General features: G+C 36.8%; 3 protein-coding genes and 1 long non-coding RNA gene across 7 annotated transcripts in view; 1 reads left to right on the top strand and 3 right to left on the bottom strand.

The window, feature by feature from the left end:
- Positions 1-9,441, bottom strand: part of dnah10 (dynein axonemal heavy chain 10) — a 38,922-nt gene extending 29,481 nt beyond the window's left edge. For 3 of the 4 annotated variants that reach the window (XM_024281071.2, XM_024281090.2, XM_024281081.2), the window contains exons 1-17: positions 8,757-9,441; positions 7,442-7,536; positions 7,249-7,357; positions 7,053-7,168; positions 6,782-6,950; positions 4,870-5,024; positions 4,484-4,714; positions 4,214-4,404; positions 3,817-4,015; positions 3,534-3,716; positions 3,256-3,426; positions 2,883-3,065; positions 2,658-2,798; positions 2,412-2,578; positions 2,190-2,341; positions 1,945-2,109; positions 1,659-1,866 (exon numbers count right to left, since the gene is read on the bottom strand). In XM_024281071.2, the coding sequence (XP_024136839.1) occupies positions 1,659-1,866; positions 1,945-2,109; positions 2,190-2,341; positions 2,412-2,578; positions 2,658-2,798; positions 2,883-3,065; positions 3,256-3,426; positions 3,534-3,716; positions 3,817-4,015; positions 4,214-4,404; positions 4,484-4,714; positions 4,870-5,024; positions 6,782-6,950; positions 7,053-7,168; positions 7,249-7,357; positions 7,442-7,536; positions 8,757-8,985 (2,864 nt within the window). In that variant the 5' untranslated portion in view covers positions 8,986-9,441. The remainder of the gene's footprint in view (positions 1-1,658; positions 1,867-1,944; positions 2,110-2,189; positions 2,342-2,411; positions 2,579-2,657; positions 2,799-2,882; positions 3,066-3,255; positions 3,427-3,533; positions 3,717-3,816; positions 4,016-4,213; positions 4,405-4,483; positions 4,715-4,869; positions 5,025-6,781; positions 6,951-7,052; positions 7,169-7,248; positions 7,358-7,441; positions 7,537-8,756) is intronic. The other variant, XM_024281099.2, reaches the window with a different exon arrangement.
- A 1,237-nt stretch (positions 9,442-10,678) lies between these two features.
- LOC112152510 lies at positions 10,679-11,971 on the bottom strand. Its single transcript, XR_002920317.2, has 3 exons — positions 11,833-11,971; positions 11,226-11,258; positions 10,679-10,839 (listed from the first exon to the last, which is right to left on the bottom strand). It is a non-coding gene; the product is annotated as an uncharacterized LOC112152510 (long non-coding RNA).
- A 3,003-nt stretch (positions 11,972-14,974) lies between these two features.
- sdr39u1 (short chain dehydrogenase/reductase family 39U, member 1) lies at positions 14,975-19,125 on the top strand. The gene is made up of 6 exons (XM_024281968.2): positions 14,975-15,131; positions 15,548-15,654; positions 15,749-15,831; positions 17,163-17,284; positions 17,364-17,516; positions 18,520-19,125. The coding sequence occupies exons 1-6, from the start codon at positions 15,116-15,118 to the stop codon at positions 18,942-18,944; spliced, it is 906 nt and encodes a 301-aa protein (XP_024137736.1). The 5' UTR covers positions 14,975-15,115; the 3' UTR covers positions 18,945-19,125.
- A 1,444-nt stretch (positions 19,126-20,569) lies between these two features.
- On the bottom strand, positions 20,570-26,033 carry mettl17 (methyltransferase like 17). The gene is made up of 14 exons (XM_024281787.2): positions 25,857-26,033; positions 25,080-25,215; positions 24,827-24,976; positions 24,662-24,749; positions 23,613-23,694; positions 23,444-23,517; positions 23,276-23,370; positions 23,117-23,187; positions 21,684-21,791; positions 21,500-21,568; positions 21,370-21,420; positions 21,199-21,291; positions 20,928-21,124; positions 20,570-20,782 (listed from the first exon to the last, which is right to left on the bottom strand). Exons 1-14 carry the CDS (start codon positions 25,923-25,925, stop codon positions 20,689-20,691), a joined length of 1,377 nt encoding a protein of 458 aa, XP_024137555.1. The 5' UTR covers positions 25,926-26,033; the 3' UTR covers positions 20,570-20,688.
- Positions 26,034-26,115: the final 82 nt, after the last annotated feature.

Here is a 26,115-nt window from a genome sequence, read left to right as displayed (position 1 = left end):
TTTCAATAACTGTAATGCAAATAATAGTAATAATATATTTGAAACAAAATCCCTTAAAGTTGAAAGCATATATGTAATGATATACTGTGGACACTTTCTTTAACCACTGAAGCTAAATTCTTATTTACCAAAGGCGACATCATTAAAACAAAAAGAAATCCAGATGGATTTGTTTGAAAGGATGAACTTCAACACCTAAAACTTCTAGACTGGGTTTCCATTAAGCTCCTTCAAGGTTTTATAGGTTGTTTTCAGCTAAGGAAGTGTGTCTTCACATGAAACATGTTTCTGCAACACTCATTTAGATCACAATTAACAGAAAATTCAAGATAAGGGATGCATCCAACTTGAATATCATTAGTTATTTGTTTTAAGGATAGAAATAAAAAGAAAAAGTAAGTGTAAGTGAGCAAATTGCAGTTCAGCTCTCTTCTTTTAAAATCTTAACATAGGGGTGTGACGATTATCATCTAAATTAATTTATATTCTTTCAATCCAACCAGATCTCAGAATGATCATGATGTACGTCACATTTTCTTGAAGAAATACAAGGAATCTGGAAAACTTCACCTGCACTGTTCAGTTCCAGGTATTTATCTCTGAGTCACACTGGTGGAAGTTTTAGATAAAGATGTTCTGATCCATTTTAGCTCAGTGAACTATGACTCAACTATGAATCGGATCAGCAACCACAAATTAGGATATGAATCGAATCATTGTTAAAGTGAATCATTTCACCCCTACTAACATATGATGTGCTGGGATTTCTGAGATTCACAGGAATGCTATAATCTTTCATTTAATTGTATCTGTCCCTCCAGGATTTTGCAATCACAACTATCGTGGCAACAGTCACTGATCAGAGAACTGCCACACATCCTCAGGTGCAGAGCAGTCCGTCACACAAGGAGAACAACATGAACAACATGAGTATGAGAAAAAGACAGAAAGAGAAATAGAAGCAAAATCTGGAACCATCTCACTGTTATTGATGAGAGAAGAGCGTAAAGTCTGCAAGAAAATAACTATACAGACACCTGAGAAAACCTTCCCCAAAACAGAGCAGATTATTACTGACAGAGAAACCAGATCAGCTCCTCAAAGTCTTGGTCTTCCTCTACCAGCAACTCACCATTTGAAATATAAAGAGGAAGATTCTGTGGAGAAGACAGAGATCTGAGGATTAATCTGCTTGTGCCGTTTTTTTGTATTTTTTTTTTTATCCCTGCAAAAATGTTGTTTTATTCTAAAGTATGATTAAATAAATACCCACATATTGCGTTATTATGAGTAGGGAGGACCAAAAGTTCATTTTGTGTTTCACGGTTCTATTTATGTTAAATGACAGCATAACAACACTGTATGTTAATGATGCTGTTTTTTACCAGTGCACATGTCACAATAAAGAGTTGAAATATGAGAATATGTTGTTTAGTTAATAATTAACATTTTTAGGCACTTTCAAAAAAATATAAATTAAAAAAGATTTCAACTTCTCACAAAAGCTGCTGCAACATCAGGTGTTTTAGGCTGCAACAATCATAAAAATCTACGGCGAAATCCTGGAGGGTCTGTTTTATGTCATAATCACAGTCAGCATTCTGGGTGTGAACAGCCCCAAAATTGAAAAAGATTAAAAAACAGTAACTAGTAGTTACCTCAACACCATCTTCTCAAGGGAGTTGAAGACCCTCCGTTCCCAGTAGGTGTAGTAGGTCTCCATGAGGCTGGCTTTTCCACTGTTGGTGTCCATGATCAAATGCTCAGTCATAATGATGGTTAAACTGATGTCGGTATAATTTCTTCTCAGTAACGCCACCGTTTTTACTCGCTCTCTCTCAAGGTGATCACAGAACTCCCTGATACCTTCAGGAACATTCAGGAAAAAAGCATCATTTTTTTTCTTTACATTATATAAAGATTATCTTGTTTTTCAAGTTCTACCTGGTAACTCGTTGGATTTGTCTGTTACTGGAAATTTCAGTAAGTTAGCGGTCTGTATGGACTGCAGCTTGGATTCAATATCTCTTTCATTTTTGAGTATCTGGTTGAGCACAGCCTCAAAGTTAGCAACAGCCTTGAGGCCTCGGCTGATGAAGTCGGCTATTCCTGGAGTCAAACCCAAAGCATGACAATCTATCCAAGCATAGAATGTTACACCAAAGTTTCAGCGTCTGCAGAAACAGTACCTGAGGAACCCCAGTTGATCCTTTTGAACCCAAAGTCAATCTCTTTTTTGGCTGCTTTGATGCGGGGTGCCAGCATGATGGCATGTGTCTGACTCAGGCTGTCCATGATAGAGTTGTAGCTACTGACGAGGTGGTTCAGATCAGAGACATACCTAAACACAAGGTGGGCATACTGAGAAGTCTGACATTTAAGGGAAACCCTGAAGCGTTTGGTGTTCTTACCTGAGGAAATGTTCCTCTTGCAGAGCCACACTTTGGGCCAGCTCCGGCACAGGGTAGCCCAGTAAAACAAGGTATCGTGCCTCAGACATGATTTCCTTCAGTTGTGGAGAAAAGTTTACGATGTACCTCACATGTGTGTTGGAACATCCTTTAGCTGTTGAGGTACCCTTAAAAATGCAACAAAAAAAACAATATTTTCACAGGACTACTCATTTCACCAGTGAGAAATACTACTGCCTGAAGTACCTTCTGAGCTTCACTAGTAGTGAGCAAAGTTTGCTTTATCAACAATGGCAACTCAGACTCCGTCCTGTGCAGCCAGATCTCGTGCTTCTTCTCCTGATACTCCTTGATTTGCAGAGCAAGTTCCACATACTTGTTCTTGGCCTAACAAAATACAGTAACATTAGTAAACAGTTCCTGATAACATGTGAGTGTTTGATTGTGTTTGCAAACATTAAAGGGACTCACCGCCTCGCTCTTCTCACTCTGAAGGATTTCCGGTACTTTGAGGAAAGCAACAATTGGCTGTTTGCTGTGCTCGACGAGAGTCCAAGCCCACCTGATGGCCCCTGCCACTGGCGGCTCGTATTTAGTTATATTTAACGGTGGATCGTCTTTCTTTGCTTCAAACATTTTCCTTATGTTGTCAACCTACAACAAAGACCTGCATGTTTACATGTTTGTGAAGACTTGAAGTTGAAGGGGTTTGACAATTACAGGCCCCACAGAGATGAATAAACAGGTGATTGTACAAGAAGGAGACGTGGGGGCCCTTCATGCAGACGTGAAGAAAACATGAAGAAAGACAAATGTCAAATACCAAAGGAGAACATATGCAGACCTCTTTACAGTACTGGGTCAGGACATTGTCGAACTTTCCCAGCAAATGCAGGCTGATGGCGTCTCTGGAGCGATTTTGCTTGAATCTCATCAGGATATCAAAGGCGTGAGCTGAGGAGTGTGTGTTTGTGAAGAACTTATCAATGATGCTGACCGACTCTTCTTCAATGTCCTAAACAGACAGAGAAAAAATAAATAAATATGATTGATAAAATCCTAAAAAATAATAAAAAAAAATCACTGGCACTTTTTGAATGTGATGAAACTTCATCTATCTACCTTAACTGTAATATTAAAGTCTTTCATAATGGTTTTCCAGTTGCTCTTGTTTGAAATCCTGAAAGGGTTAAAAGTGACCTCCTGGAAAGGCAGAACCAAACCATCCACTCTGCGTATTACTTCATCAATGCCTTTCATGCCTTTTAGCTCAGGGCTAAAGATGTTGTAGAGTTCTTCCAAAACCTGTTCAACAAAGAGCGCTTCAGCTCAATAATCCAAATTTAAAAATAAAAAAAATCAACCAAAAATTCATCTGAATCAAGCAATCAATTCATATAAGTACCTGGAAAACATCGTGTATGTCTTGACAGACAGAAGCCATGTAATCAGACATCTTAAAAAGTTTCTCTCTGTCAAACTCCCAGCGTGAACTTCTGCCAAGTTTTTCAATCTCCGCACGATTCTCAAAGTAGGACAGCTTCCACTTTTCCAACACTTGTTTTGCTACAAACACCTGGGATTTGACCTCTTTCTGCGTTTCCCTGTTGACAACATTTTTAGTCAATGTCCCTTAAAGAGATCACGCATCCTTTAACTTCACAATTTTTCTTACAATCTTTTCAAAATATGGCAACAGCTTTGAATGTCAGTGGACAGAGACAATATCCATCCATCCATCCATCCATCCATCCATCCATCCATCCATCTATCTATCTTAGACTACGATGTTTCTCACATACCTGAACAGTGTCTGAACATGAATTTCCTGAGCCACATTCTCACACAGCTGCCAGGCGATGCGCTCCATGAGAGGAACCATGCGTTCATTGGTGTTATAGTGGCGGGAGGACAACCACATGGTCTGCAAGCGTTCCATCAGAGTTGGAATGGTCTCCAGCTGAAGGCTAAAATTTCCTCCTTTTTGCAGATTCTGCAGGAAAATCATTTATATTGCAGGAACCCAAAATAGAAAGTGTGAAGTTTTTTGCGGATGATAGACAGAGGTTTACCAAGAAATGCCTCTCCACTGTTTTGAGGTAGCGTGAATTACTGTTTGATTCCAGATGGTAGTTTGTTAGTTCAATGATGGTTCCTTCAAATGTCTGAGCAATGCCAGCGTTTGCCACGCCTAACACCTTCAAAATTTTTTCTACCGCTGGCTGCTTCAACTGCTCGGTCAGAGCTCCAAGGACAGTGGCACGCCTCTCCCAAAGGGTTAACTCAGGCAGAGGACCTGGTCCCTGAGGGGGAAATGACACAAATATACTTCAAAGTTGTCTCTGGATGTCAAACTGTGTAGTTTATGTTTCCATATTCTAAACCATTTAGTTGAGTGATTTGTTGAGAGTCCTTGTGAAGTGCAGTCACTGTACCAGAAGCAAACAAACAAACAAACCTCTGGCTGTGTGCTTTGCTGCTCTTGAAGAACAATGGTTATCTGGGTTTGCCAGTTCATCACACACTGCTCCAAATTCTCCACCAAGTCCGGACTTGAAATCAGCACATCCTCTGGTTCCAGGTCCAGGTCAGGAATGTGGAGTTGGATCTCATCTAGGACACAGAGTCTGATTTCAAACTGAATTTCTCATTGAGATGTTTTTCTTAAAAGACCCACTCCAGTGAAAATTGTGTTTTTGGTGTTTTTAACATGTTCTTGTAGCATTTTTCTCATGATTGAGGACATTTATAAAGTAATTTATGATTAAAACTGCATTTCTGAGTATTTATTTATTCAAATTGTGATAGATCAGGAGAAGATAAAAACCGACAGATTTGAGAAAGTTCAGATTTGTAACGCAGCAACTGTGATGGGCGGGCCAAAGTCTCCCTGCTCCGCCCCATTCTGATGTATCCACCTGTAGACAGATCCAAGAACACCTCTGTTTTCCTCATCTGAGCTGGAATCTGGATCTAAACTGTACACCAGGGGCCCATTTGAAGAAGCAGGTTTTATTGAAACCCTGACATTTTGAACTCTGACTTAAGGAAAACTCAGAGTTTCTGGTTTCAGAAACGGAGGTAACTTAAACCCTTGAAAGTGGGTTAAACCAAACCCGTTTCACAAAGCGGGCTAAGCTGAACTCAAAGTTCATCACTATGGCAACTGACTCTGTGAACGTAACCTAGTCTGGAGCAGGATTCCTTCAGGAAACTCAAACCTCATTAACATTTTGAGAAAATTCACATTAGAGATTGCTCGTCTTCGGCCACGCTGAAACTAAAATAGCATGTTCATTCATGGAGGAATCCGTAGGTAAGGGGGCTGGATTAATCCGGAGGGAATGTTATTTACGTCAGGAGAGGATTTTGAGATATTTAATTCTTGAGAATTGATTTTAAATAAATACTTATTTGAACATATTCCAGGGAGCCACAATGCTTATTTTTTGCGTGCAGTGATATCATGCAGTCACAGAGATAACATGTTAAATTATTGACAGATCAAAAAACGTTGTTTACTTAACAAGTGACAAAATGACATTCCTGACATTATTTTGTTCTTATCCTGAATTGAAATGATTTAAATGGAGAGGTACACATTAACTCTGGCAGCTATTTTTTACCCCGCCAACTTTCTCTGTTTTGCTGCGGCAGCTGTTTTATTTTTCTTGCAGAAAAATCGTAGTCGGCACTTGCTTGTAGGAACACATCAATTTCTGTCATCTTGAAGTATGACACCCTAATGGTGTTTCCCGTTGCCATGGTGAATCGTGCCGTCTTTGCTCCATAGTTCAGGGCTTTTTATGGTCGCGACACTCGCACTTGATTCTGAGTCCAACAACTCAGAGTTGATTGAATCCTCTTTTTTCAGCTGTTCTGAGTTTGTGAACTTTTAGTCAGTGAACTCTGAATTCAAGTTTGAACTTTGAATTTTGTTAAACCTGGTTCTTGAAACAGACCCCAGTATAGCTCAAACATAACTTTTTTTTTTTTTTTTGCTAGGTTAATGTTAGCTTCGGGTTGTGAAGGTCTGTAAACTAGCAGGAGTGTAAACAACGGAATCCTGGGATATCAACGTAGGGTTACACAGGTGCCACAACCCAGAGGCAAATTTCTAATAAACTCTTGCCGTACTGCAGAAAATATGTCTTAAAAAATGACACAGGGTTTTTTTTTTTATTTTGGCTAAAACTTGCAACATAAACCACTAGGAATGATTTTACAATTGATAATTGGAGTGGGACTTAAAGAAAAAATCTAAAAACTTAGACAAACTGATGCTCACAAAAAAAAATTTTAAAAAATAGGAACAAATGTAGAGGAAATCAATGTGCTGAGAACTCTTTTTTATGAACATAAAGACAAACCTGCAATTGAAATTTGTTGAAGAGTTGTGTTGATCTTTGGCAGAAACTTTGACAAGTGGTCGAACACATCATCGTAAATGGTCTTGTGAGAAGAACTGTCCTTGCTTTTGTTGTCACTTGCTACAGTTGTTGTAGTTTGCTGTTGTGTAGTGAATAAGGGTTTGTACATCTGAAAAAATACACAACAAAGTTATTTGTAGTTTAAAGTTTAAAACAGCTTCAGAGCTATGGTGTTTTTACAGAAATTGATTGCTGAGTTATTTTTACTTACAAGGAGAATCCTGCTCTGCAGCAGCTGGAGGGATTTTCCACAGCAAAAGTCAAAGTCAAAAAGCTTGCACATGATGTTGTCGGCTTCTTTCATATCCCGAGGATGAACAACTGCCTCTGTTTGAACCGAATATAATCCTCAAGTTTACAAATGTACAGTAAAATACAAGATTTAGCGTGTTTAATGTATATCTCACCCCTCAGATTTCTTGAGAAATAGAAGACTGAAGCTTGTAGAAATCTCTCTGGGTATTCATTGACTGATACATGAAGCTCAGTGTGATAGACCACCTCCACCACAGTCTTCTGCAGACACACAGAAAACCTCCCCATCAACACTAAACTGACACATATCAGAAAACAACTTTATTGGAACAGGTTTGTATTTACATGTGGAGGATGTGTGTTCTCCTCGTCTAGGTCCTGGTCTGCTTCACTTTGTTCTGAAGATGTCTGGTTAGAATCTGCAGAGTCTGTACCTTTACCTTATAAGAAAACAAAGAAAAAGATTTAACAGTCTTTTTACTCATTTGTTTGCTCTTCCTGGTTTCTGTTACAAATTACATATGTGTGTATCCCACATGTGTCAAAGTCAAGACCCCGGGGCCCTCCAAATAATTTTATTATATTGTTATTAATGGCCCAATGTTATCTTGTGCTTATTTCTAACTTGTATAATTTTTGTATAAATTTTTATTTAAGATTTTAGGTTGATGTACTCTGGAATATATTCCTGCCTTTTATCTATTCATAATTATGTTCAAAAGTAACGGTTTTAAAGTTTTAAAAATTAGCATTCTACTAGTTTTATGGACTATTTTGGCTTTTACTAAGATTTTTTAGACTATTTTGGACTTTAGCTAATGTTTTAGCTACATGGTAGCAGTTTTGGCTAATTTTGGCTTTTTTTAAAAGACGATTTTAATGCTTTTTTGGAGTTTAGATAATGTTTCAGCTACATGCTAGCTGCTGTAGCTAATTTAGGCTTTTTTCCGCTTTTTTGGCTAATTTGAAGTTTAGCTATTTTTTCAGCTACATGCTCTCTGCTTTAACTAACCTATGTTTATTATTTCTTTTTTTTTGTTGTTTTTTTAGGCTAATTTGGCATTTATCTGATATTTTAGCTGGCTATCAGCTTCAGAGTTTTCAGCTATCAGATTTAGTGTTTTCAGCAACAAACTTCAGTGTTTTAAGCTATCAGCTTCAGCGTTTTCAGCTATAAACTTCAGAGTTTTTAACCTGTAAACTTCAGCGTTTTCAGCTATAAACGTCAGCATTTTCAGCTAGACTTCAGTGCTTTTAGCTATCAGCTTCAGTGTTTTAAGCTATCAATTTCATCAACTTCAGCTATCAGCACTAGCATCTTCAGCAGCCAAATTCAGCTTACAGCATTCATACTAGCGTTATCGCAGATAATGCCATATCTAGTTTATAACTATGTCAAAAAGTTAAGGTTTTAAAGTTGTAAAAAATTAGTTTTAGAGTGTTGAACAAATGTTTATCCTGTTTGGCTCATGAAATAAGGTGTGTTTTGGATTTTGGCCGCTGTATAATTGAGTTTGGCACATAGACTGTATATAAAATAAAGTAATTAAATATTTTTACAGTCTATGGTTTGGCACCCCTGGTATTTACAAATCTGCATGGAATAAAACAGGCTCAAAAATAAAATAAAATAAAATTCCGTTCAGGGTTGGGCACTTACCAAAGGGGATTTTTACTTCAATTTCTTTTTCTCTTACGGTCTTAAAAAACAACAGGAAGGACTGTGAGTCTGTGTCTGAGACATGGTCCAGAAAACGACGGATCTTTTCCCTCTCTTTTCCATCTTCCCGGTGCAGGAGTTCATCCCAACACTCGGGCTGCTTCGACAAATGAAACCCGGCAGAAACTCGGTCCCGGATCCACCGCAGCCTCAGGTCGTTTCCAGACATCACATCTCGGTTAACATTCGCGTATCGGCGTAGAAAATAACGCAAAACTTTGTTTTGCTTTTCCGCTGAAACTAATTTAGGCTTGTGTTCTTGTATCCATGGAAACGAGCCATCGTCCGACCGGAAGAGAAGTTACGAGCGGGCGCGTGCACACTTTCCAGTTGTGTCTAGGCCTCAAAAGAAAAAAGAAAAGGCAAATAAAAATCTGGGCCCTCATAAAATGAGCTTACATGTTTATAAATATAAAGAGAAATTGTTTAAGTACCTAGTTTAGAATATAGTTAGTAAATAAACTTGGAAGTATACACTTAGTAAAACAGGAGTCTGCACCTATGAAGCTACTATTTGGAGTTTCATTCAAAACAAAAACCATCAAGAACCTCAAAGTTACTGTTTAGAAAATACACTTAATTTAGGTTTCTGAACATGAAGCTATTAAGTTATAAAATGTAATGTTTAAATATTAGCAAATATTGAATTACTATAATTGTATTTGAATAAAAAGAGCAAAAATAATTCTAAAATAAGGATGACATTTTCCATTATTGTGACGTTGTTGCATCTGCATCCATTTTTTTGCTTTTTTTACTTTTTACTATCAAAAACAAACCGGACAAGACTGATGTAGAATCCAAGTTTAAAATAAATTAATTTGCAGTTTAAGCTTTTTCTAATAATAAACCATCCTTATCATTATTTTCTCAGTCATCTCACATATGTTAATATCCTATATGCTTTTAAATGACAAAACTTAACCAACCAAAAGAAATGACCTACAAATCTTGTTGAAATGGCTAGCATTTTGTTCATAGCCAGAGAGCCGTAATGGAAGGATAAAGGAACTTCAAGGAACTCCAGAACCTCAGGTTGCAGACGGTATGGGCCAAGTGTAGAACATTTTGGCTAAAGGTGATCTGCAGTTGAAACATCTTATGAGCAAAACACCTGATCCAAGAAATCAGGAGCAGAGTTCCTGAAAAAGCAGATTCCAGAGGTCTGGAGTCAAACACCCCGAAGTTAACAGAAGATCCAGACATCCATGTGAAGCATTAGTATCAGTATTTCCAGTATAAAATACACAAACTAGTCAACTTGAGCATTTTTTAGGCTCTGAAGCCCCAATGATTTATTTTATTGAACTTGTATTTGTTACAAAAACAGGGGAATTTAATTTAATAATCACATTTAAAAGATTTAATAACTGACATGTGTACTGGAGAAGTGTAAATATCTGATAATAAATATAATTTCAAGAGTTTAATTAACATTAGTTTTCCAATTATTTGTGAGTTAGCACTTTAGATTTATTTGCATTTTTCTGGTTTATTTTTTCTATTACTAAAATAGCTTACAATGAACCTAAATTAAGGTAAATAAACTCAGGAAGTTTTCATTTGAAAAATGTGCAAAAAGTGAAAATATGCACATTAAAATTTCATAAAAGTTTCAACACATGCATTTCGGTTCCAAGGGAAACAAAAAAAAAAAATGGCAAACCTCAATTTAATTTGTAGATTAAAAAAAAGGCCAGATTGTCCAAGTTACAGGTTTCATAAAATATCCCAAGTTCAATTCTAATTTTGTCTATTGAATACACCAAATGATCTGCATCTTAAGAGGTTATTTGGAGACACAAGAATACAAATACCATTTAAAAACAGTTAATATAATAAAACACTTCACACACAAATAATTACTGCTGAAAACACTTTATTTCATAACATCTTTAGTCAGTAAAACTAATAAAGGACTGCACTGAAGTGTTTGAGACCTCACAGAGTCCAGCTAATGCTTCACATTAAATATACACTGCATTCTCCAACACTGGAATGGTGTCCACGTCTCCACAAAATCCTTTAAAAAAACAAAGAGGAAAATTATTAGTCAAAGAATGCAAAGAGCAAACAGGGTCATGAATATCTGAAACGTCTCATCACTGCGTTCAGTTCTCCAACTGGACTTTAAATAAGGCTGATGTTATTCCCACGGCCGCACGCTTTTAGAAAATTAGTCACTTTCTTTGAATAACTCATTTAAGTTTTCACCAGAAGACATCAGGAATTAAAAGTATTTCTGGATGTTCATTTTTAAGGTTTTTATTTTGACAAACGTGAAATGTCGTATTTGGAATTTAAAATAAAAAGTACTAAGAATATTAAGAGAATTGTATTAGTGAGGGGACATATCCATGAAGAACATGCAGATATCCTGAAGACCAGGTTGGGCAACATTATTCTCACCTTGAAACAAATCCACAACAGGATCTTTGAGACCTAAAAGGCAGAAAATTAATTTATGTAAAATCATTGAGATTTTTAACTGAGGAAATGTAGAAAACTGAAAAAAAATGAGCGTGTGGTTATTTAAGATGATCAAACCCATCAGTGCAGTGAACGATAATCATCTGCTTCAGGTGAAACACGGACTCACATGCAACTCATCATCAAGGTTTGAATCAACATAAGAAAATAAAAAATAATCCCATGTCTGCTTGAAAAATATATTTTTTAATTCACAGCTAAGTGTTTTGGAGCTTCCTGTTAGCATGAATGTGAAGAGCTGACCGAAGTTCAAATGATGAAACATCAACACAACCTAATAAATAACAGATTCATTTGTATTTCTTACAATAAAATGATCCAATATTTACATCAGGATTATAGCAGTAACCATATCATTGATCTATCTTCCCTCACTAGCAGTCTGTCATCAGTGAACCATGCGGTCGACTAATGGCGCTAATGTTGCGGTGAGCTAACAATGGCATCATTATTAACCGCAAACAATCAATATTTACAAAAAAAAACATGTTGGTTACGATTAAAACAAAAATAAACTAATACTTACAGTAGTTTACTTGCCTTCTTTCCCTGTGTTGCGTCGCTGGCTGAACTCCAACACAGCAAGAAAGGGAAAGAGGATGTTGGCGAGGACGCACCTCTATTTATCTCCTCATCAAACCACGTGACGCGCGTCACGGACACTTCCGGGTTTGAGGTGCACTCTTTGCTACTGATGGAGGATCCACGATAAACACCTTCGACACGCTTAATTCTAAATACAGAAAATACATTTTGAAATTGGCAAGAAAACACTTTTGAAATGTATATTATATTAATTTGCTCAAATGCTTTTGACACTTTGGCACAAATCCTGTTTCCATTCTACACGTTTTTCGGCTCCTCTTCATACTTTTTTCCTTTTATTTACGAATGAACATAACAGAACATCGTGTCACACGCAAATAAAACAAAACAAATATATTTATGACGTGCTGAATAGTCAAATAAATATACAAACATATATATTTTCCCCATACACTTTAATCACATCTATTTGAAATTCTGTTAACATATTATAAATTTTTTCCTCACCTGTTTAGATATATTTTATGGCTTTTATGTATATATAGAATAGAATAGAACATAAATTCTTTCTTGTCATTATACGCAGCATAATGAAATGTAGGTACAGTTCTATTCAATGTGGGCGCTCATTACAGATAAAAAAAAATAGAAAAACACAGCAGATTAAAAAAAGGAAGGTACAAGAATCCAAAAAATGTGCAAGAACTAGATGATTTGTGGTGTAAACTGATAGCTTTCTAGTTCAATCAAGAATAGATTGAAAATGTGGTTTCTTTTCAGCGCTGTTTGTTTATGAATAAAAATGTTGCCATGTACTGGATTAAATAACAACAGAATTCTACATTTTTGCTTAGTAAAATTATTCCAAATGTTATATAATCTCTAGAAATACAGCATGGGAACATTTTTTAACTAGTTTAGCATATTATTCCAAAATGTTTATGTTTTCATGCACTCAAAAGTAAATAGTGTATTGTCTCAATACAGTTTTCACAGAAGGCACAACTTGTTGTCAACATAAAATCTTTTTGCTTTTTTTTTTTACTATTATTAGGCAAGTTCTGCTTGTAAGTTTAGTGTTCATAAATGTTATGTTTTATGTCGTATTTAGCTAAATATGACATTTTTAGGTTATTGATAAAGTGGTCAACAAATAATTTCAACACTGTTGTTTTCTGAGTTTTTTCCAGGAAAATTTAGAAAAACACCTCTGAATTCATAAATCCTACTCTTGTTAGACAAATACTTTAGAGATTTAGAGGTGCAAAGTTTAGACTTACTTTACTTTATTTCCCATGTTTTAAATGAGATAACATTTTCTTTTCTATTATAAGTTTCATGATTGGGAAATGTTCTTGACAAAAACTAATACTTATTGCTTATAAAAAGTGTTTTGATTCTTACAAAAGTTCAAGTATCGTACTGTTTTCCCCTATATCTTCTCCTGTAAATGTTTTGCTATTCATACATCCATGCATATTCTACATCCACTTGTTCAGAGTCACAGGTTTGCTGGAACTCACTAAGTTTCTGAAAAGTGTCCAGGGAAATCCTAAAGAATATGCTAACTTTTTAGTAATATATCTTAAGTTACCCACTATCTTATCTTTCATTTTTTCATTTTCTATTTTCTGTTTTGTTGGACTCCACCATACTTTAAGTTACAGCTCACCATCTTACAACTTTTATTTGCATCCATTTCATCCATTCATTTTCTCTTTCCTGTTTGGGGTCACTGGGTTGCTGAAATTTTTCTGGAATTGGACTATAAAATACTTTTAAGCATTTTCTGCGGGTTTCACTTTCAGGCCTCATTAATGTAAATAGCAGTAAATCAGAAGATCAGAAAATTATGGAGACGTGTATAGAAACACCTTAAAGTTAAGGTTGGAAGCCACAAGATGTGTAGGCCTGCAGCCAAGAGTTGGGATGTTAGCTCCAGCAGAACGATGTAAGAGTCATGTCTTCAAAGTCTGACCCAGAACAAGATTCCTGTGCTTTTGAGGACATCCTGATTTGCTCCAGTTAGTAAGAAATCTCATGCATATAACTTTATAATGACAACAGAGCTTTTACCTTACAATCACTCATTGTGAGGGTCTTGAACAAGCTCATAACATCCCACTTAGAAGTCAAGCAAGTTACTTTCCTTATGCTGATTGCAATAGATCCATTTTTTTTAACTTTTCCAATTATTCTAATCCTTGTGAAAGTTCACCCTTAGTCAATTTAGCAAGTGCAAAAAGCTAATTGACATTTGAATTGTATGTACTTTATTTCTATTCTGATCACAAAATACCAAACATGTATTACTCGTTTTGCTTTCCAAAAGAAAGGCACAGTTCATGTAAAAATGTTCCGATACTTCATAACTTTTTCATTTCCACACCATCATTTGATTCAAATAAAGCATCCAGAAGAAGGGAGCAGCTGATTCCTCTTGTTTAAATTTTGTTTGCTTTGAACATAAAAAAAAACAAAACAATTATTTAATCCTTTATGCTCATGAGAATTAGACTGTCAGCTATAGGCTGGAGTAAGAATGAGAACAGCAAAGAAAAAATGGGGAAGAAGAAAAAAGATCTAACAACATGTGAAATATAAGGGCTGAACAAGTCAACTGTTATTTACTAAATGCAGTTTGTGCCAAACAGGAAATTCATAATTTTTAAATAAAGCAAAAATATTTGCGAAAAGAAATGTTCTCTCCATAATTTGAGACTAAAAAAGTGGTTTAAAATAGCAGCCAGATATGAGATATGTTTGCCTCTAATTCTGACGCCTACAGTTCAAAAGGTGAGAACATTCACATGACAAACATGCAACTAAAATTTCACATTACACCACTCTGTTAATAGTAATAATTAATAATAAAAAAATAATTACCATAAATATTAATTTAAGAAATAATTTGAATAAAAACTGTGTAAAATCTTAAAAACTGAACAAATTTTATTTAAAAGTATTTGAATAAAAATTTTCTTTATTTATTTGTCATTTAAAATATTTATTTGCTTTATAATATTATTTTGTTACTGTATTATTTGTTTGACTTTACAGCACTTTGGGAAATCGGGTATGAAACATGGTTTTCAAAAACATGGACTACAAAATGACGTTTACGTCTACGGAACGCCCATTAGTCCATAAATGTTTGAGTCACTTGAGAACAGAACTTATCAAGAGCACTTATGATTTCTAAGCCCCACCAGCAGCTACATTCGGAGGTTTAAATCCAGCGCCTGTTTACTTCTTCTGCGGTCATGAGAGTCCTTATAGGTTTGTGAATTATTATCTTAATTCCACGAATCGCTGCGAAGGTCGGTGTGTCATAGCGCTAGCTGTTAGCTAAACTTGAAACTGCAGGAGCAAATATTATTGGATATATTACCTGAGAGAAAATACATTCACTTGACAACTTTCTATAAATGTTGTTTCAACGTTAGGCTTAAAATATTAATATATTTTGTGTTTTTTAGGGATTTTTGTCTAATTTTTCGCTCTAGCATATACCTAGTTTTGTAAGTGTGCAAATGACGCATGCGCACTAAGTACTCTCACTTGTGCAGGATCTCAGTGCATCTGCAAGCCACCAGTTTAAATTCCACAAAAAGTTTAATCAAACTAAGTGAAAAGAATAAACTTTTCCTATTTTTTTGTATGTGAATAAAATTAAATGTCTGCCTGTCTTACAGGAGGGGGTAGTGGATTTGTGGGCAGAGAGCTCACCCGCTTGCTCAGAAACAAAGGTCATGAGGTCACAGTGATATCTAGGCAACCAGGTCCTGGAAAAATAACATGGGTATGATCAGCTTATCCACAATTTATACAACTGGCCACTTTACATTGTTTACTCGGAGGTGATTAGAGATTACATTTTCCCTTTGTGTCTGCAGAGTGACCTGGAGTCTAAGGGTCTCCCACCATGCGAGGGAGCTGTCAACTTAGCTGGAGAGAATGTTATGAACCCTCTTCGATGGTAAGTAATAATAAACACAAGGTACAAAACCTACATTTTACTGGGTAAGAGTCCCAAATCCACGAGAATGTAAAGAATGTTCCGTCCTCCACAGCTCTAGAACATGTTGCATGTATGTTTCCAGATCTCATTCTTTATTATTTTAATACGGTGTCCCTTAAGTACAAATCACATTAGTTTCAAAAACATATTAAAGATCATGACAAATAATAATAAAAAAGAAATAAAGAAATCCTGAAACCTAAACACAGTATAAAAAAAAATAAAAAGGAAACATTTTTGAAAACAAAAGTAATTTCTAGAAGGAAAAAAAAGGAACAGGAAGGTATTATGGGACATCACTGATTGAATAATAATGTTTGAGCTTTGAAGAAGAGGGAAAGTAGAAAGATGCTAAACCTTAACTGTGTTATAGAGTTAATTAACCCTTTAACACCTGAGGTGTCGTATGTGACATTTAAACACAAGATCTTTAACATACTGTAACTTTTCAACTGTTAACATGATAATTACAGCAGATTTTGAGAGAGAAAAGTGCCGATTTTCTCCTTCAAAATCTACTGGAATTATCATGTTAATGGATCAAAAGTTGCAGTAAATCAAAGAACATAAACACTGGAGCTCTGGTTAAACGGAGAAAAAACATTTATATAGGTTGCCTTTATGTGAAAATGCAAATTATTCTGACTAAAAGACAGGAATTGGGACTTAGACTGGAACCTGTTGCTGAAACTTCTAGACAGCATTGAAAATACATGTTAGCAAAGATTTACAATTAATGTGATTCCAGTAGATTCTGAAGGAGAAAAGTGGTGCGAGCCTTTTTAAAAAATATTTGTTGGTTTTTAAAATGTAATTTTACTGTTTTATTATTTGTCTTACTCTTTTAATTGCTGTTGTTGTGACTTTTTTAAAATGTATTTTGCATTGTCCGATTGGGACTTCAGGGCCACCGTATTTTAGCACCAAGAAATTACTGTCAGCAAAGGAGCAGCTTTAAATCTTCTTATGTTCACATCAAACCCTGTTGTTTTTTTCTGTGGACAAAATAAAATGAACAAACAAGCTTTAAAATCTATTGAAAACCTTTAATTAGCAACTAGAATTGTCACTGCTGCTTTAGATATATGTAAATATATTTATTTGTCTTTAATTGATTGTATCGTAATTGTTGATTTAAGTTTATTTAGTCTTTAAATATACATTTATTGACAGTAAAACTAGCTTTATATGATTTACTCCAAACGTTAAAAGCAGAATAAATTTATTTAAGTACCTGACACTTCTGTTGTTCGTTCTGTCCATGATGTTGTTTTTCTGTCTGAATCAAGGTGGAATGAAAGTTATAAGAAGGACTTGTTCTCTAGCCGCATCGACACCACCAAAGCTCTGTCTGAAGCCATAGCTGCTGCAGCCAGCCCCCCTCACTGCTGGGTGCTGGTATCTGGTGTAGGTGGGTGTGGACCGTATCCCTTTAAACATTTAGCCCTCTGAGCAGACATCGCAGCATCTTTGTGTTTCTTCACCTGCAGCTTGCTACAAACCCAGTCTGACAGCAGACTACACGGAGAACAGCGAGTGGACGCCGTTCGATCTCCTCTCTAGACTCGTCAAAGAGTGGGAGGCTGCCGCGCTCCTGCCACAGAGTGTGGCCAAAACCACCAGACAAGTCATCGTTCGGCCCGGTAGGGTCACCCTGCACACTTCTCTGTTGTGGGGCTATTAGAAATTTACTGTGACTAAATGGTAGCATTTTTATTACTCCCAATCACTGAGGAAGAAAGCATCCTTTTAAAGAAATAATTGAACTTCAAAGCACCAAATTTAAGGCAGCTTCCTGTTTTATTTCAGTTCATATTCATTTAATATGAGACAAACTAGTTGGTCTGTCTTCTCTTTAGTACACTTGTAATCTCAAATAATTGATCTCTTCAGCTATATTTGTATCTATTGTAAAATCATTCTTAGTGGTCTTTTTATTATGATTATGGAGTTTTTAGCCAAAACCAAAAATTCTTTAATTTAAGACAGTTTCTGGAGCGCGTCAGGTGCTCATTAGAAATTCACCTGTGGGTTGTGGGCGGGACAGTTGGTGCGGAAGTATCCCAGCATTCTGCTCACAACTCCAAGCTAACATTAGCGTAGCATTAAAAATGGCGAACAATATCCGAGCTATCCAGCCGTACAGTTTAGATCCAGATTCCAGCTTAGACGAGGAAAACAAAGAGATTCATGGATCGATTAGGATTTCAATTTGGAGCGGAGCAGGAAGAATTTTGCCCGCTGATTTAATTTGCTGCGTCACAAACTTGAAATTTTTCAAACGGTGGATTTTTATCTTCTCCTGATCCATCACGATAAGAAAAAGCAAATACTTAGAAAAGAAGTTATAGTCTTAAATTCTTTCTGTGTCCTCCATCATGAGAAAGATGCTACAAGAATGTAATTGTCACTGGAGTGGTCTTTAAGGTAATTCTGGAGACAAGCTGGTTTGATGCATATTTGCATTGATAGGTGTCAAGAGGTTAACTTCAAAGTGCCACATTTTTTTGCAGTTTCCTTTATTCTTCTTGTTTTCTGAAATGTAGAATAAAGTTATAATTATTTCGTGGTTTTGTCTTACGATTTTGTCAAACAGCAGTTCATTTTAAAGCTTTGCTTCTTGTGATTCTTCCCTCTGGCCACCAGGGGCAGTGCTGGGTCGGGACGGCGGTGCCATGAAGCAAATGCTGCTGCCATTCTGGTTGGGCCTTGGCGGCACTCTGGGCTCTGGAAGTCAGCCGTTCCCCTGGATCCACGTGTCGGACCTGGCAGGGATTATTGTCCACGCTCTGGAAGCCCCTACAGACTCGGCGCCTTCGCCTCAGGTGTACAACGGAGTTGCACCTGCTCTCAACACCAACTACGAGTTCACCAAGGAGTTGGGTCGGCTCATGCGGCGGCCGACCATCTTCCCTGTTCCTGCCTTCGCCATGAACGCCCTGATGGGCTCAGAGAGGGCCGTGATTCTGACTCAAGGCCAGAGGGTCGTACCAGAGAGGACTTTAGAGTCTGGCTTCCAGTACCAGTACCCTGATCTGACCTCAGCTCTGAAACAAATCATTGGAAGTTAACAGAGAAGACTTTTACACTCACACAGGGAGAAAGTGTCTTAATCTGTCTGCAAATTAAAGTTTTAGTTTGTACATTTCAACCCAGACTACAGTGAACCAGATTAATGAAACACAACTTCACTGACTTCCTTTGTGAATTAAATTGTGTTGTTATAAATCTATAAAACAACTATTCAAAAAAGATTTGATGTTAAATTGCTAAAATAAATTCTGCAGTTTTAAAAACATCTGCAACAAATGTCCTCGTGTCTGCCGGTAAAATGAGGGCAGAAATTTGTTCTCTGTTTCTGTTCTTTAACAAAAATTATGTTTATGGTTTGTGTGTCTATTCTTTCTTTTTTTAAAAACAAAATTAAATATTGCCTGTTAAAGCAGATGTACTTTTAATAAAATGTGAAGCTAAAAATATATTTTTTTCTTGCTTAAAAAAAAAATCCAAGGCTAGAAGACTTTATCTGAACTTGTTTTCAGTTGATCAAATGTGTTAATAGTGGTTTGAAATTATCGATACATTTCTAAAAAAAAAAATAAATCAAGTGCTTAACTCCTGTTTGTTGATGGTTTAGAGCAAGCATGTCCAAAGTCCTGCCCGTGGGCCAAATGCGGCCCATATTCAAGGCTCCAGAGTGTCATAAAATGAATAATGAGACACCGCTCCAAACATTTTGGTCTGCAGAATTAGAACCATTTCATTTGATATTGAAAGGCAGAAAGAATAAGTGCATGGTTTTCTTTAGCTTGTGACTAAAGCACAGCTGCGGTCTGACACCGCTCACTTAGCAGTGATTTGAGAGGAGAGCACAATGACAAAAATGAGAGGATCCGATTTATTAGTTTCCCAGAGCAGCTTGTATTTCTGAATAAGAGAATCATTTTCCTCTTCATATAATTTACATTAAGAAGTTTACAGGTGGTATTTGAAATATTGTGCATAATTTCACATATATCCAGATTTAATGTTGACAATGTTTGTTTTCTTATTCCTGTCAGACTGAGTTCCCTCAGATCAGCTATGGATCTATTTTCAAAACGTTCCTTTTCATTACGATGATGCTGTTTTAGCCAAAATTTAAAAACCTAAGTTATCTTCTAGGACATAGTTTCTGCAGAAAAAGAGTTAATTAGAAATTCACATCTGAGTTGTGGGTGTGACTGAATGGTGCGGAGCAACCCCGCCCCCCTTCCCGTTGCAGAGTGAAGCAAGGAGAATGTTCCCCGCCCAGCATGTTTTCCATGTCACAAATAAGCTCCTTTTTAAAATACATTTTTTTTGTCTGCACCTGATTCACAAGAGTTTGAATAAAAATAAAACAGACATTTTTAGCTTAATTTTCTTTATAGATGTCCTCGATCATCTGAGAAACGCCACCAGAACATGTTAAAACACCACTTTCATCCGAGTGAGTCTTGAATCTGTCCTGGACCTCTGATTCACTCTAATGAAAGCATGAGTTCACAAAACCATCTCAGATCTAAATTCAAGTTATTTGATGATTCTTTAACTCATAAAGACTCCTTTTCCTAAAAAATAAAATTATGTGGGAAAAAAACATAAACCAAGTTGACCACACAAAGCATTTAAGATACGTTTCTGTTATATTGATGTCACCATGGATTCTTATAGATAAAGACAGTAGGACTTTTATTGGGATTTTATTTCTTATAAATATTTTACAGTTTCTCAACAACAACAATAAAAAGATTGTGTTTTCCACCAGAAGTTGATATGTGGCTGAATGTGGTCTTATGGACTGGCTTCTCCTTCATCCTCCTCCAGGTTTTGAACCACCGGCAGCAGATCCCCCCACTCGCTGTTGCGAGCGCAGCGGTACACGTCTCTGTAGAGAAGAAGGTCAATCACAGTTACCTGCAAGGACTCAGAAATTGTGGAGCACATAAACATCCTGAAATCCCAAACTCTGCATTCTTAGATGAACGTTCTGATTTTCTAAAAAAGTCAAGTGAGGCTCTGCTGCGTTCCACCTGCTGTGTTTTCTCGCCGTCACCACCATGTGTTTCAGCTCTCCATCCGGGCAGCATATGCGGCAATGAACGTGTCGGCTTCTGCGGAGCACCGGTCCGATCAGCCTGGACCACATCACAGCTCCAGACTTCTCCTCCACCGGGTCTTCTCGACACAAAATTAAATAACTCAAGTTCTCCGTCTGGCTGTCCTTGTGCTGAGAGAAGGTGAAAGTCAAAGGTTTGGGTTGAGATTCAACCTTCAACGGTGATGATTAAGGCGGACTCTTACCCCTGCCAGGGGCAGAGGATGGTACTGCTGCTGGAAGTTGCAGGGCGTCTTGGGCTCCCGGGCCAGTTTGGGACACGTCATGGCATGAGGACACTGAAATCCAAACGGAGAGGATCTGAGACGGAGCGCCTCCTGGACGGTTAACACTCAGTTTTGAGCCGATCCACATACCGGAGCGAACACCGACGATGGCCGTGGGTCGTGGACAGTTTTCTCTTGCTTCTGGAAAAAGTCAATTGAGTTTGACATTTACAAAAAAATCTGTCTGATTGTAAAAATACTCTCCACAACAATACAGCACCTTCAGTAGAGCCTCTCTGGCCTCCATGAGCATCTGATGGCCCTCTTTGGTGCCGTTTTCAACCAACACCTTCAGGAAAACCAGAAAAAAATCAGTTTGACTGAGGACTCGCATCACGTATTGACTTCACAGAGTTAGGACAATAGCAGAAAAGGTAGAGGTTTCTACTGTTGGTTCAGCTAACCAGGTATGAGCTAGTCTTCCTCCACAGAGTGAACAAAGCTTCTTCTCGGTCTTTGACGGTGGGAAGCTCCGACAGGGTAAACGCTGCCACCACCAAGTCGAACTGCACCTGCAAAAAACAACAACTTTATAAACTCAACATCAAACTCCAAGTTCATTTCTCTCTCTGAGTTTCTGGCCCAGCCGAGCCTCAGGGAGTTCCCACTAGTGCTTCCACAAGCGATTATTTTAATAGCCAAAATAGCTAGCATGTAGCTGAAAAAATAGCTAAACTCCAAAAATAGCCTAAAAAACAGAAAAAAATCTAAATTGGCCAGAACAGCTAGCATGTAGCTAAAGTATTGCCTAAACTCCAAAAAAGCCTAAAAAAGCCTAAATTAGCCAAAATAGCTAGCATGTAGCTGAAAAAAAATAGATAATCTCCGAAATAGCCTTAAAAAAAAAAACAAAAAAAAGCCTAAATTGCCCAAAACAGCTAGCATGTAGCTGAAATATTAGCTAAACTCCATAATAGCCTGAAAAAAATTAATAAATGCCAAAAAGCTATCAGAATCCCATAACAATTTTCAACTTTATTACACTCCGGCTCCATATAATATCAAATAACAACTAATCGACGATTAAATTAGTCGTCGACTATTTTAATAGTCGATTAGTCGTGAATTAGTCGACTACTCGTGGCCGCCCTAGTTCCCACAAGCTGTTGGTCATCATTACACAGATAAACAATAAAATCTGAGTATTAAAACGCCTCTTTGTCTCATTGTTACTTAAAAAATGACAAATTGATTCTTGCATCTGTGGGATGTTTTTTAAATTTAAAAATGTCTTTAAAAAAGTGAATTTTTCTTTTTGTTTCCCAGTTTAAAACAAATCGGATATTTCAAACCTCTTCCTGTTACCTTCCCTCTGACTTTGTCTTAAGGTTTAAAGAAAATGTTTTGAGTTCAATTCGTACCAGAAAACTCAAATTACAAACCTAAGACAGAGCTTAACGATGATTTGGGACAAAACTCTAAAAATCATCATACAAACCAGCTTTTGTCCTCATAAATGTCACCGGATTTTCCCTTCAGTCACTGCAGTCCTAATAGTTTTAAGATCATTTTATGTAATAAAAGTTAATTTATTTAATAAACTGACAGCTGCATTGAAATAACAGTTAACCCTTTAACACCCGAGGCATCACCCGTGACACTTAAACACAAAATCTTTAGGATACTGTAACTTTTCAACTGTTAACACGATAATTCCAGTAGATTGTGAAGGAGAAAAGTGGCTTTTCTCCTTCACAATCTACTGGAATTATCGTGTTAACAGTTGAAAAGTTATAGTAAGTCAAACAACATAAACAGTCTCAGAAAATTAACATTTTTATCCCACAAACTGGGGAGCAGAAATATGAAATATTAAGAAGTGGAGGTGATGTTTTACCTTTGGCGAGACGGGAAGAAACTGCCTGAAATAGACGTGTTTGATGCTCGGTTCTGCTGTCTCATCATCACCTGAACACCAGAAAACACACAAATATTTAAGTTTGTATTAAAAAAAAACTGTCATTTGAAATATCAAACCAAAGGTAAGAGAATGTGCCTTTGAGAAGCCGCTCTGCCAAAGTGTTCATCGGCCCCGAACTGTCCACACACACCATTTCCTTCAAAGAGTCCCCCCACAAAGAGTGGGACGCCCTTGGATCAGAGAGACACGCTCAGCAAACACGTCTGATGACAAACTGACCCCAGAAACAACGTAAACACCAACCAGGCTACTGTTCCCAAGCCGGAACCAAAATCCAGGAGTGACTGGGGACTAAACGAAGGATCTCTCTTCTTTATCTGAATTGGAAAATTTGAGTAAAGTCAGTTAGAGAGGATACGGAGAAAACAATGACCATTTTGATGCTCGTTTTGTTCTTTCTGTCACTGATTACCTCATTCAGAACCCTCCTGACGGCTGCATAGCCTCCAGCTAGCCGACTCGCCATGTAAACCACGCCCATCTCCTCATCATACCTGAAACACGATGCATTTTCCAGAAGTTATGAATTTAAAGACACCTTTATTTAACTTTAACTGTATAATCAGCTGATAAAAGGAGGATAATCTAGTACAGGGGTTTGCAACCTTCAACACTTAAAGAGCCATTCAGGTCAATTTTTGGCCAATCAAAACCCAGTAGGAGCCACAAAGTCTTCACTAAAAAACTGATTTATATTTATGTTTTGTTACTGACATGATCAATTTAAATGAAGTGTTGGGTTTTTATGGCATAAATAAAACATAAACGTATAACTTTTGACAGAGCTTTGAATGACTTCCTTTCAAAATAAAAGACATCCTACAGCATAGGATCATGTCAATGCAGCAAATGCAGTAGTAAAGTCATCAGGGATAATAAAAAAAAATGGTTCATTTTACTGTTTCTGGTGCATTTCACCCACAAATTCATAAATATAACCAACAAAAACGAAATCAGAGCTAATGAAGTGATCTCTACCATATATTAAAACCATGAGGCACAATTTAAATCCTGAATTTGTTCAAAAATAGAAAATCTGCTTTATATTCCAGGGGATTATAACGTAACGTAGCTTTAATTCTGGTTACTGACAATTAATTGACTTTCTGTGATAAATTAAGCTTAAAATTAAGTCAAAATGTGCCAGTATGACGTTGATAAACTACAAATGATTGATGGAGAGTTACAGCTACTGTTGTCCTTCAGCTGGTTGTGAAGGAACCTAATAAAGTTTAAGTTAATTATTTTTTTTAACTTGACTACTTACTTAATTTTTTCTTTACAGTTACTTTTCACATTTGTTTAAAGATTTTATTTTAACCTAAGAGCAACAATGGAGGAGTAAAAGAGCAACATGTGGGTATGGAGGTGCAGGTTGCAGACCCTTGATCTAGTAGTTTAAGAGTGTCTTTTAACATTTAAGTCACCACTTTTTTTAAAGATTGGTCAAAAACTCGTTACTTCAGAGGAGTCCAGTGATAAGTCTTTTTCCTGAGCTCTGAAAAAATCCTCCTCCTGATGTTGTCTTCCAGCGCTTTCTCATCAAGATCTGGAACACAAAGTGGATGTTTTTCTCTCTTGTAACGACTCTCAGGCATCAGCTTTGACTTTATCCCTCCCCCTGACCTCCAGTCTTCTGCATGGCTTTCTCCCAGAGCTCCTTCTCCAGGCCCAAAGCTTTTTGCCTCAGTGTCAAGTCCTCAACTGCTCGCTTTCGGCTCCAAAGGAAGTTTGTGAGTTTCTGAGCGCGACCAGGAAGCTGAGAGATTTGAGCTCCTGAAGGAAGGAGTACACATGAGCTTCAAACTATCAGATCAATTCAAAAACATATAATATTAACCTGTGTTTCTTCTGCAATGACAGGATGGCAAAAGCTTACTGTGAATAATTGACTGAGCAGCCGTCTGCAGGTTTGCAGGGAGACGTAGAGTCTTCAGGTTGGTCAAGCCCGGGTGCTTTCGGTGAAGTTCTCCTTTAAGAAAATCCTCCTGAGGCTGAACCGCTGAACCCATGTTCTGAGGTAAGAGGAGCCAAAAAAGTTGATTCAATTTGAGACTTAAAACAAGGACTGATTGAGTAAAAGAGACTAAATTACAATTCAATTAATCTTTAGTTAAAGAGGATTTGACAAACAAAGTAGCTAGAGCTGATATTACTGGTCGAACCTCAAATCACAAGACCAAAAATTAATTCTGTTTTATATCAAAGTGGTTACAGATATATTGATTTGTTATTTAAAACCTTTTCTTAAGTTATAAAAAAATGTTTCCACAATTCTAGTAATTTCAGTCACATAAGGATAGAACTTCATTATCATTTCGAATTGTTTCTTTCACTAACAAATATTAAAAAAAATTAAGTAAAGTCTTAGATTAAAAAACATTACCTTTTCTAAGTAAAAACACATTTATTTTTGATGATTTGTTTTACATCCAACTCAAAAAGCAGTACCATTAAATTAATACAAACATATATCTTTTTTAAGCATAGATGCGTGAAATAAAAAGTGTTGGGCAAAATGTAAGCACTTTGGTAGAGTTAGAATTGTCAGACGTCAATCATCTCAGCACAGCTATGTCTTTAATTTATATGTAAAAATTCCATCTGACCTCCAGAGTTAAATAGCTCCGTCTAATGATAATAAATCAGTACAAACCCTCAACATTTTCTTTGTCGTTGATGTTCTCTGACCAAAAACAAATGCTCCATATGTTCGCCAAGCCATGTCCGAATGGAAAGCGTTAAAAACATAAATCTGACTAAAACGTAATCTCCCAAAAACCACGCTTGGAGATTGCTGTCCTTCAGCAAAATAATTCCGGGTTTACCTTGAAACGGAACTTGTTATCAGTCATGTTTGGTTCCATCATACCTAAAAGTTAAAAGAGAGTGCTCACTCTTCTCATATTTTGTGA

This window comes from Oryzias melastigma, linkage group LG17, assembly GCF_002922805.2.
Source record: "Oryzias melastigma strain HK-1 linkage group LG17, ASM292280v2, whole genome shotgun sequence".
Lineage (NCBI taxonomy): Eukaryota > Metazoa > Chordata > Actinopteri > Beloniformes > Adrianichthyidae > Oryzias > Oryzias melastigma.
The sequence above is the reverse complement of the archived record's forward strand: the minus strand, read 5'-3'. Positions and strand labels throughout refer to the sequence as shown.